General features: G+C 54.7%; 3 protein-coding genes across 3 annotated transcripts; 1 reads left to right on the forward strand and 2 right to left on the reverse strand.

Moving 5' to 3' along the window:
* Positions 1 to 5: 5 nt before the first annotated feature.
* GUITHDRAFT_162473 (hypothetical protein) lies at positions 6 to 3469 on the reverse strand (the record flags this gene model as incomplete). Its single annotated transcript, XM_005835286.1, has 12 exons — positions 6 to 163; positions 315 to 516; positions 563 to 649; positions 700 to 909; positions 958 to 1019; positions 1073 to 1118; positions 1185 to 1230; positions 1275 to 1429; positions 1473 to 1548; positions 1790 to 1835; positions 1882 to 1921; positions 1966 to 3469. The coding sequence occupies 12 exons, from the start codon at positions 3467 to 3469 to the stop codon at positions 61 to 63; spliced, it is 2577 nt and encodes an 858-aa protein (XP_005835343.1). The 3' UTR covers positions 6 to 60.
* Positions 3470 to 5100: 1631 nt separating this feature from the next.
* Positions 5101 to 6964, forward strand: GUITHDRAFT_39635 (hypothetical protein; the record flags this gene model as incomplete). Its single annotated transcript, XM_005835287.1, has 2 exons — positions 5101 to 6791; positions 6880 to 6964. Coding segments are annotated over 2 exons (1776 nt in total), but the record flags the coding sequence as incomplete, so codon positions are not given.
* Positions 6965 to 7061: 97 nt separating this feature from the next.
* GUITHDRAFT_105973 (hypothetical protein) lies at positions 7062 to 11019 on the reverse strand (the record flags this gene model as incomplete). The annotated part of the gene is made up of 9 exons (XM_005835288.1): positions 7062 to 7122; positions 7164 to 7208; positions 7249 to 7318; positions 7429 to 7508; positions 7555 to 7620; positions 7663 to 9971; positions 10025 to 10246; positions 10291 to 10399; positions 10448 to 11019. 9 exons carry the CDS (start codon positions 11017 to 11019, stop codon positions 7062 to 7064), a joined length of 3534 nt encoding a protein of 1177 aa, XP_005835345.1.
* Positions 11020 to 11033: the final 14 nt, after the last annotated feature.

Here is an 11033-nt window from a genome sequence, read left to right on the forward strand (position 1 = left end):
TCTGTCCTTGTTGTATCATTTACAGAGAGATGTCATCCCGTCTTTGTCACGCATTTCATGTTACCACTCATCGTCGGGCGTGTACCCCAATGACGGAGGTTCCCCGTACTTGAACATGAAGACTCGATCGGACTCGTAGACTGGGATGAAAAATTTGACCCACCTGAGGGATCGCGTGATAGGCTGAAGATGAGGAAAGCAAGACGGGGAGGAGGGGAGGATGGCGAGTGATGGGCAGGTGGAGAAGGAAGGTGGAGAGTTGTACGTGAGTTGGAGGGAGAGGCCAGGTGAGGTGGGGGGGGAGGCGGGCTTACCCATCATCGACGCTTTGTAATGTGTCGACCCTCGCGACCGCTAGCGACCCGACGGTTCCTTCGAAGCCGAAAGTTGCGAGCAGCTGGTACTGGAAGGCAAGCTCCCGGCCTGAGCTCGTGCCTCCTCCGCGTTTCTTGACCGGGCGGAAGATGTAGGCTGCGTCTGCGCAGTCGCCGGCGACAAAGAGATGGGGTGGAAGACCTGCGGGGGTTCAGAAGAACTTGAGGGACTGCCTGCGCCCCGTCACCTTGCTGCCGCAGCGACTCGTGCGGATGAAACGGATAGACGAAGCCCGGAGCTCCCGGGTTGATGCCCACGCGCTTGACCATGAAACCTGATGAGATGGTCGTGCGTCGCCAGACAAGCTTCTCGCTCCCTCCTGACCCAACTCCCTGCTCACAAGAGCCTTACTCGCTCCCATCTCCTCGACAACCTCCCCACACTCCTCCTCCTCCTCCTCCTCCTCCCTTCGCACCTTAGCGAAAGCCGATTCGAGAATCTGCAAGACGTTGAGCCAGAGGTCCTTGCGATGCACTTGAACTTCGCGGTAAAACCGACGCATCAGCCGTTGAAACTCGTCAACGTCCAGCAGGCCTGCAGCATGTCGCGAGTCATGCGACTGGTCAGCTGCTTGCGCCTCACCGTTTCCATCCGTATCCGCCTCGATGAACAAGTTGGCGAGCTCGACGTCGGAGCACTCGATGCTGTAGGGGCTTAGTGAAAGGACGAAGGAGCAGGAGACATCAACTTCACGCACTTGAAGGTGTCAAACGCGTTTCGGATGCTAATCATGTCGACTCCGCCTGCGCTCAAACGCATTCAGATGCTGCAGTGCTGGACCTAATGGGATAGAAGCAAGCGGAAGCAACCCGATCGATCGATGTCGATGGATCGGAATATCTCAGGGATGAGCTTCTGACAGCGGCAGATGAGCGAAGGAGGCGACAGAAATTCAAAACCTTCAAGTCTTCGTCATCAAGCACCTTCTCTTCCTCCCCTTGCATCCTCGAGACTGCAAACAAGCTAAGAGGCGAGAAATGCTCCGCCTCTCCCCCACCCGCGTTCTCAAAGTTCTTGAGGGCGTTCCCGATGATCTGCAAAGGATTGCTCCGACCTGCCCCACGTCATCCCCTATCTCGTCTCCTCCCACCTCTTACGTTGCTCGTCGAGCTCTTGGCAAAGTCGCTGAAACTCGGAAAACTCGATCTGTCCGCTCCCATCCCAGTCGACCTCCTGCTCAATTCCATTACCTTCTCCTTCAGACTCTCCCGTCGTGTCCATGGGCCCTTCATCTGCCCCCTCTCACGCCTTCCCTTCCCTGTCGACCTCTCGCTTCCATTTTACTCCCTGCCTTCTCCTCTGCCATCGCACCCTTCGCGCCATCTAGTTGATACAGCTTCTCTCGTCTACCTCTGCAGCTTCTCTCCTCTACCACTCCGCGACCTTCCATATCTTCCTGTTCTTCTCGGCTCACCTTCAGCATCGCCTGAATGTCGTAGTCCCGCACCTCCAACTGCATCCTGCAGACGATACTTCAATCCACCTCACAGCCAGCAGGTCCCTCACGTCTTCAGCGCGCTCGTCAGGTCTTGAATGTCGATGCTCCCTGCTCTCTTGTCACTGCCACCATCCTCCTCCTCCTTCCGTCACCTGAGTTGTCCACATCCAGTCGCTGGAACATGGCGACGAGGTCGTTGGTGTTGAAGCTCGAGCTCCTCTCTCGACTCCGCTTCCAGTTGACGGGTATCCGATAGGCAAACAAGGAGCCTCCCTTCACCTCCTGCTCATCGTCCACCTCAAGGTCCCTGGGAGGAGGGATATTCACGCGGTAGGACCACTTGGAGCTTCGCCATGGAAGGAGCGACGAGCCTTCGCTGACCTCAGCCGTTAGATCCTCGTGGGTTGTGACGAGCAGGTGGGAGTTGGGGCCCTCCAGGTCTGCTGCCACTACACTGTACGCCTGACCGAGCTTGTCGTCAATCAGCTCCGTCTGCACCACCTTGGGCGACTTGCAAGTCTCGTCCCACCTGAGCGAGAAGAAGCTCAAGCGCTGCCGGAAGAACTCAGCCGCCACCACCTCCACCGTGTCATCCTCGGGGTCCAGGTCAACCACCTCGAACATCACGTCCGGCCCCTCCGCAAGGATCACTTCCCTCCATGGCAGGTTCCATTCCGCAAAGGGGTTCACAGTGTCAGGCTGCTCCAGCCACACCAGCTCTCCCTCCGCCTCCTGGAACGGCAGGATCGGCTTCCTCGCTCGAGCTGTCAGAACTCCCCTAGCAGAGCCAAAGTGAAGAGGAACAGCACGGTGATAGAACCATGACTTCTTGCTCTCTGTCAACCTGTAGGCGACTTCATTCGGGCCTCCCGGATCCTTGACGATTGTCACAGAGCCATCGTTCTTGCCAGGCACCAGGAAGCCGTCGGCAACGAGGATACAAGCTTCATCCAGGCCCTTGAACTCGTCGGCTGCCACATGCTCCACAGCGTTTGGCCATAGGAATTCCGTGCTGCACTTCCTCGTCGCGTCTCGCCCTCTCACGTCGACTCCCACCACAGAGCCTGGACGTGCGAGGCCGAACCCAGTCATCCAGAGCCTCTGCATGGTCTCGTCGGCGACAGGAGGAAGGATCTGCAGGAAGCCTGGCTTCTCATACCGCATGTTCCCCAGCACCGAGAACTGCGACGCGCGATCAGCATCGCCGGAGTCGAGGGAAACCCAACCGGCGTGCGAGGGCTTCTTGATGGTGTCGTTGAGAAACACATGGAAGTCGAGCTGACTCTTAGTCTGCAAGGGAAGGCGGAGGAGGCCGATGGATCCGATGTCTTTCGACATGTCTGCAGCCTCTATCTTGGTCTTGATCTGCACGTGCATCGGCGAACAGATCTGCTCCAGGTCTCCCACAGGCTCTCGCTCGTCGCCTCCAGCTGACTGACTGGCTGCCGGCGTCGCGTCGACATCAGAGACTGCTGTCATGCACACGCGCGACCTGGGCCGCAGGTTGACTTTCCAGCAGGGAGGAGGAGACCCTTGCAGACGTGTGCGGGGTTCCCGTACGTGGATGCTGGACAAGAACCCATCGACGTGGGTCAAATCAGTTAGTTCCACAAGTATCGCCAAGGAGAGAAATGTCCTGCCGTTGACACCTCTCATCTCGTATCATGTGCCTGCTCCATACTCCAGCCCTTCACGTGGCCACCATGTTCTCCTGTTCACATGTTCCCTTCACCGCGATGCTCGTTTCCATCCCTGCATACTATTGTAGCCGCAGGCAATCAGTTCGTAAGTTCTCCTCAAGCCGCTAAGGGCATCAGACTCAGTATCAGGTTATCTGCTATCACCATCAGAGTCAGTAGCTGAATGTCTACCATAATCATCCAGCGTTAATGTTTTCCTCCCTTTTTTTCATTTTTCCATCTTGATCTATCATCCGTAACAACCTGACTCTGATGCGCTGGACTCAATGGAGACTTCGAAAACATCTTTCTACGCATACATTTTTCTGCCTAGGACATTGAATCTCATAATTTTCTGTGCCATGATCGCATCGCAATACTCCGGCTGGAGAAGATGCAAAGGTGAATGCCTTGTGCCTTTTTGGATTTCGACATACCTCAATCCTCTCGCGCCTTTTCACATCACTCTGGTGCCTGCTCTGACTTTTCTCACTCCTCAGACACTGCCTCCTCTTCCCATTGCTCCTGGCTATCCCCTCCCTCTACCACCATCGCCTCTACCACCATCGCCTCTACCTCGTCGATTGCTGCACCTCCCCCCATTCTCCGCCTGCTTATAACATTTTACAAGTTTTTAAAACCGTTAAAACGTTACAACCAGTTTTCCTTGTACCATTCTGTAACGGTCAGTGCGCGCGCGAAGCCATGTCTGGAGGAAGGGACGAAGAGGAGAAGGAGGGAGAGGAGAGGGACGAAGAGGAGAGGGACGAAGAGGAGAGGGAGGGAGAGGAGAGGGAAAACAAGGGGGAGATAAGAGAAGGAGAGAGGGGGAGACAAAGCGACTACAGGATAGGAGATCAGAGGAGAGCAGAGGAAGGCAGAGGTGTATTACGGAGGAGAGGGGAGAGAGCAGAGCAGGGCAAAGGATACGGAAGTAGAAGGATAAGAGGCGAGGCGAGGAGAGAGGAGAGGAGAGGCAAAAAGAAGAGAGCAACAAACGCATAAGTGGGAGACGAGACGGGAAGGGACGAGAAGAGAAATGTAGAGGGCAGGGCAGGGCAAAGGAGAAGAGAGCAGCTTAGAAAGTGATTAGAGAGGTGGGAAGCAAAGGCAAGGGAAAGAGAAGAGAAGCGATGGGTACCAGAGAGAAGGAATGAAAGTTGGGATATGACAAAGGGAAGGGAGTCTAGTGATCCTAAAGAGGAGGGTCGAATGGAGGAACAGGTGGGAATGAAGGGAATCAGACGTAGCAGTTGTTGGATTCATTCACTTGATTAGACACTCAGATCAAGGACGTTTGCATGAATGAAGTGTGACGATTTGCGTTCCATTATAGGTTTAGGGTCCGTCATTTGATTGCGTGATCAACTGCCTTGATTGTGATGTGGCAAACTGCATCTTTTTGAGATACCAAGTTTGCTACATTCAAACGTAAACATGTCTGATGGCCTGGACGCTAGTCTGAAACGCGAGACGGAGCTGAGAAAGATTGTGCTTGCTTGGCTCAACAAAAAGGGTTACAAGGAAGTTGAAGAGGCTTTCAAGAAAGAAGCCGAACTCAATGGAAATGAGCCGCTAGAAGAATTTGCCTTTCGAAGAGGTCTTGAGAACGACTTCTGTATCAGAAATTATATTTTGCAATGGGGAATGGAAGACACAAGGGCCTTGAGATATGAAGAATGCTATGTTGAATTGAGAGAATGGATCTTGAAGTTGTTGGAAGACTTGAAAAATGAACTGGCTGAGCTTCTTTATCCCTTGTTTGTACATTGCTACCTCGATTTGATGTCTAAGCAGTATACGGCAGAAGCAAGAGATTTGCTTGCGCATTGCAGACATGAGCATGAACCAGAACATGCCGAGGAAATCACATGTCTGGGTAACATACTGGATGGATCAACCTTGGATACCAATCCAATCGCAATCAAGTATATGCAGACTGCAAAGGCCAAGGTCTATCTGTGTCATGAATCAGATAAGCTGCTTACAGAATTTCTGCACAATCGCAGATTGAACATTCTTGTTAGACTGATTAATCAGTACATTGATATAATCATTTATGGTTCTACAGTCCATGATATCGCACCTCAAATGAGGTTGAAGCAATGCGAAGAGGCTGATTCCGCCATGATCGGAGTGAAGAGGAAGCCGTTGAGGTGGGCTGAAGTGGCCGAGGAGAGCATCGTTCGCAGAGAATCAAGACGAGCTCGAGCCGCCATGCAGGAATCTAGAAGCAACACTGGGGACGCCATGCAGGAATCTAGAAGCAACACTGGGGACGCCATGGAGCAAGATGAACAAGAGGATCCTTCAAAGAGTGAGGCCCAAGGTGTTGAAGAATTACCTCAGTTGAGCGATGAGATGGAAGCTCGGATTTTGTCGGACTTGAAGAAAAGGGTGAATGTCTCCAAAGGCGCACTGCCTTCAATCTGCTGCTACACACTATTCAATTGCCGTGACGCGCTCACTTGCATGAATATTTCACATGATGCTTCAATAGTCGCTGCTGGGATGTCAGACTCGCGGATCAAGGTATGGAGAGCGGGCACCACGACTGAGAGAGACGTGCAAGACAAGAGTGCAGCAGATGCGCTGCGCAATGGTAGTCCCCTTATGCAAGACTCCGTTCTTGTAGGACACTCGGGACCAATCTACTCCACGTCGATCAGTCCCGACAATCGCTACATCCTCTCGTGCTCGGAAGACAAATCAGTCCGGCTCTGGCAAGCGTCTTCGGGTCAAAACCTCGTCACATACAGGGGTCACAACTTTCCCGTTTGGGACGTCGCGTGGAGTCCTCTGGGACATTACTTCGCGACAGCATCACATGACAGGACCGCGCGCATTTGGAGCACTGACCACATCTACCCGTTGAGAATTCTTGCAGGTCACTTGTCGTCTGTCGATCACGTTGTCTTCCATCCCAACTGCAATTATGTAGCCACCGGCTCTGTCGACAAGACGTGCAGGCTATGGGACATCACGCATGGCGAGTGCGTTCGGCTCTTCAAGGGTCATCGATCGCCTATCTCCTGCTTGGCCATCTCCCCGTGCGGGAAGTTGCTGGCCTCTGGCTCAGACAGCGGTGAGCTTCTGGTCTGGGACATGGCGAGCAGCAAGTGCATTTTCGAGTTGCCTGGTCACGAAGGAGGCGTCCTGTCGGCAGAGTTTAGCTGTGGGGAAGGGAGCCTCCTCGCTTCTGGAGGTCAGGATTGTACAGTCCGCCTGTGGGACATGACGCAGGCGAATCAGTCCAAGGGTAAGGGTGCGAGTTTGAGAGCGACACTGACTTCCCTCCAGTAAAGTTGCCGGTGGAGAGCAGCGGAAGCGACGCCATGGCGAGGCAGATAAAGGTCAGGAGCACTGAATGGTTGATGCAACTGACAGAGGCATGAAGGTGTTGCATACGAGGTCGACGAGCATGATGACCGTCCGCTTCAGTCGGACGAACCTCCTGCTGGTCGGGGGTTCTTACACGCCAACGCCAGGCTGAGCAGTGGGGACTTTAGACATGTCTCCCCTACAAGGAGAAGTAGAACATAATGAATACACTTGCATCGCCTCACTGCTCAGCTTTTCCCTTCCAGTCTCTTGACCAGCGCGTTTACGTAGCGCACAGTGTTCACGTCGCTGTTAGAGGCGTTAGAGAGCTCAAGGAGTAGGAGGTGAACCTGGAGAAGCGAAGCTCTTGCAGCCGATCGCTGAGCTGCGACGCGCTGGATGGAAGTTAGACCTAGCCGCTTCCTCGCCTTCTACCTGTAGATGTATCCTCCGTTGCTGATCAGCTCCCTGCCCCACGCGTCCGCTGCCAAGCTGCGCAGCGCCCCTGCAGAGGATCAGCAGGAGCGAAGGCGACGACAGAAGGTAGAAGACGATGCAAGGAGTATGCGCGGCGAAGCAAGCAAGAGTGCGAAGAGAAGGAGAGGAAGAGGCCACCTGTTGTGAAGCGAAGGGTCTTGACGTACTTGATCTCATCGAACCACAAGAATCTCAAGAGCTGCTGAACCATTCCTCCCCTGCAAGCAGCTGGTCAGGCATGGTGAGACAAGTGAAAGCAACAACTGGGCCAGGATGAGCTTCCTCCCCGTCGAGTTGATCAGCAGGTTCCCAATGAGCATCAGAAGGTGGCTGGGGAGCGATCAGACGGCGGAGGAGCAGGCGGAGACTTACAAGTGGATGCTGCTGCCCTCGTCCGACGGGTTGCTTTCCTCGCTCAACATCTTGGAGATGATATGCAGAGCAGCATGCTGGGACTGCAGCTGCTGCACGATCGCTTCCCGCCCTGCAACGTCCGCTGCTATGAACGCCAAGTTTCTCACCACCTGCCTCGCAAAATTCGAGCGCGACCCTGCTCCCTCTCCGCACAGCACACGCACAAGCGCCTCCACGCTCGTAGGGGAAAGAACCTCACGCCCCTCCACCTCTCCGCTGCCAGCAGAAGAAGCATAACGCATGATGAGCTCCTCCACGGCCGTCAAGATCGTCTGAAGCTCCCGATCCCGCAACGGCTCGTCTGCTGCGAGCAGCGCGATCATGGTGCCGATAAGCGACTGCGAGCTCTGCTCTCCTCCAGCTGCTGATCCTGCAGGTAAGGATGCCATGCGACCGTTCGAGTCGCCAGCAGCTTCGCTCTCAGCATGGGGAGGACAGCTGGGAACGGCTTCAGCCTGTTGGCGCTCGTCAGCTGGATACAGAAAGAACAAGGACACCTCTTCCATGACCTGCTCGTGCGTCTGCTGTGCTCCTGAGGAGACGTGAGTTTTTGTCAAGTTCCTCTCGATGTCACCTAGGATCAGTGGCGAGTGCGGCGAGCTTGCTTCTCTTGTCTCGTGCTCGCTTCTCTTCGACGCGTCTAGAGCTGCTGCTGCCTGTCGGAGGACGGGAGACCCCGTGATGACATCACCGGGAGGGCGATGAAGCTGAGGAACAAGGAGAGAGGAGGCGCTGGGGAAAGGAGAGATCTCCATGTTGGCTGCAGGTTGCGGCTTCAGAGCTTGTTGCTCACCAAGAAGCAAACTGGCAGATGCCATCCTTCCAAATTGTCCCGACAAGCTCGCGGAGGATGGGAAGGGAGATATTTCTAGCATGTGTCCCTGGGGCTGGATGATAGGAGGAGGCATCGGGTACCTCAGCAACGCCTCCCGTCCATCGCTTCCGCCTCCAGTGGAACTTGCCAGCGAGCTAACGCTAGGCAAGAGATCTCCTCCGTCTCTTGCGCTCAAGTGATGAGGAAAGTTTCCCACAGAGGAGCCTGTAGAGGGGAAGGGAGAGGGAGCCACATCGTCGCCATCCCTGGCTGGCTGCAACTTCACTCCCTGCGGCAAGCCTCGCTGCCATGCGTTCGTCGGAAGCCCCTGGATGAGCGAGTCTGTGCTAGAGGGAGGAGCTGGATCCCCCGAGCCCACCTGCTTCTCTTCCTCTTGCTGCTCAGATTCTGTGCTCCAGACTGGATTGACAAGCCCGCGATTGGAGCCCATCCTCCATAGAGCTCGAGCCGACGAGGGAGGAGAAGAAGTCGAGTCAAGAGAAATAGGAAAGTCAAGCACAGGTTTGGCTTCTGGAAGGGAGCAGAGAAGTTGCCCATAAGACGAGGGGGGCGTGGAGGATCGCATCATTGTCTTCCCATAGTTGTCCTCACCCTGAACTTCGCCTTTACTTCTCTCGCGTGCCAGCCCTCCCAAATCGTTAATCTGCTCTGCTGGCTGCGGAGGGTCCGGCAGACAGTCTTGGCTGCTGTCATTGCTGGATGAGGAGTTGCTGACGGAAGGAGCCGTGTCGTCCTCGTTTGTCGGAGCATCCTCGTTGTTTGTGTAGGTGATCGTTCCTGCTGCTGTGACGTGCTCTTCACACTCCGAGACATCTTCCTCCCCTCCAACACCCTTCCACCAGCTCCCATTCTCTGCACAACCGCTATGACCGGCATGACCCAGCAGAGAGAATCTTGCCGAACCATTCGCCGACATCCCCTTGGGTTTCCAACGCTCTTGCTCAGTAGAAGGAGAGATTGAAAGCTTATTCACAGGCGCGCCAACCTTCAGTTCTGAGGACGAAGATTTGCTTCCATCCGAGCTTCCAGATGAAGACACATGCCCTGCAAAGCAGTCCTCCTCTTGTCTTTCTCGCGAGTTTGTCGATGCGCTGGGATTAGCCTGAGGGTCTTGTAGTGCTCGAGTCGTAAGGCTAGCAGCATGCCCTTGCTTGTCTCTCCCTGGTTCGTCCAGCCTTGACAGAAGTCGGTCTCCAGTGCCCACATCCCACGAGTACCCGCGTTTGTGCAGCCCCGGTCTGCTCATTATGCTCTCCTGCTCTCCTGCATCCTGGTAGGACCTGTGAAGCGATCGCTTTGGATCAGGGATGGGGGAGACCGGAGAGAAGCTATCTCTCTGTCCTTGCCGCGGCTCTTGAGGGTCGGACGCATTCGAGTTCTCGTCGTTTCTCCATGAGTCTGACAAGTTGAGTTGCCGATGAGCTTGTCTTGTCTGCTTGCTCAAGTCAGATCATTCGTCTACTCAATAAAGAAGCTGACATCCACCTGAAAGTTCTTCAAAGCAGACTCCAGTCTCTTCCTCCCGTCTTGGCGTCTCTTTCTCCCCTCCTGGCTCAATCTTTCTTCTGGGCTCCCCTGCTCTCGGAGCTGATCGGCTCTTTCAGCGAGCTGAGAATTGAAGGAATGAGGATGTAAGATCGAAGATGAATCAATGATGGACACGTTGTTCACTCGCTCTTTCTGAAGACTATCCAAGTGATCCCTCATCTTCCAACATGTCAACGACTCCAAGTACCTCACCCTCTTCTCACCTGCATGAGCTGCAAATTCGCAGAGTCTCTTTCGGCTTTCAGCTGGGACACCAACGCCTCTGCTGCCATTCTCTGCTGTCGTTCATCAGCTTCTGCTCGTTCAGCCCACCTGAATGACTAGATGAGAGTGCTCCAGATAGGAGAGTCCTCAACTCACCGCAGAGCTTCTCGTGCTCTCCTCAACTTTAGAGCAAGAGCCTCGGGGCTTGTGCGAGGGTTGCTCTTCAATTCTATCCACACAGACTCTTCTAGCACCATTCGCTCTTGTAGCTGGGAGATCCTCGCTTGCAATAGTGCTTCCCTCTGTGCGGAGAGGTCAAGCTGGTGCTGCAGTTGATCTCTCTGCTCTTTGAGCCCTTGCTCTATTGCTGCTGCGACTTGTTGAACCCGTCGGAGCTTGGACTTGGAGTCTTCATCCACCTCACCTGAAGCGTTGGAAGCGCCTGCCATCACAAACCGACTAGGAGTGGAGGGCAGCGACACATTGAGAATGGAGAAGTTTCTAGCGGATGGCCCGTTGGTTGCGTTGGGAGCAAACATGTACCTGTCAGCATCCCCTCCAAGCTTCAACCGCACACCCGGGCTGAGAAACTCGGGAATTTGATCCATCGGCTTGCTGCTGGTGGGATTCGTTTCGTCGTTGGAGGCAAAGATGCGGTCCCCGGCTCTGCGGAGGTATTGGAAGGCGCTCGGTTTCACATGCTCTGAGTCCTGGGGTCTTGAATTCATTGCGGCAGGGGGGG

Source organism: Guillardia theta, assembly GCF_000315625.1.
Source record: "Guillardia theta CCMP2712 unplaced genomic scaffold GUITHscaffold_22, whole genome shotgun sequence".
Classification (NCBI taxonomy): domain Eukaryota; class Cryptophyceae; order Pyrenomonadales; family Geminigeraceae; genus Guillardia; species Guillardia theta.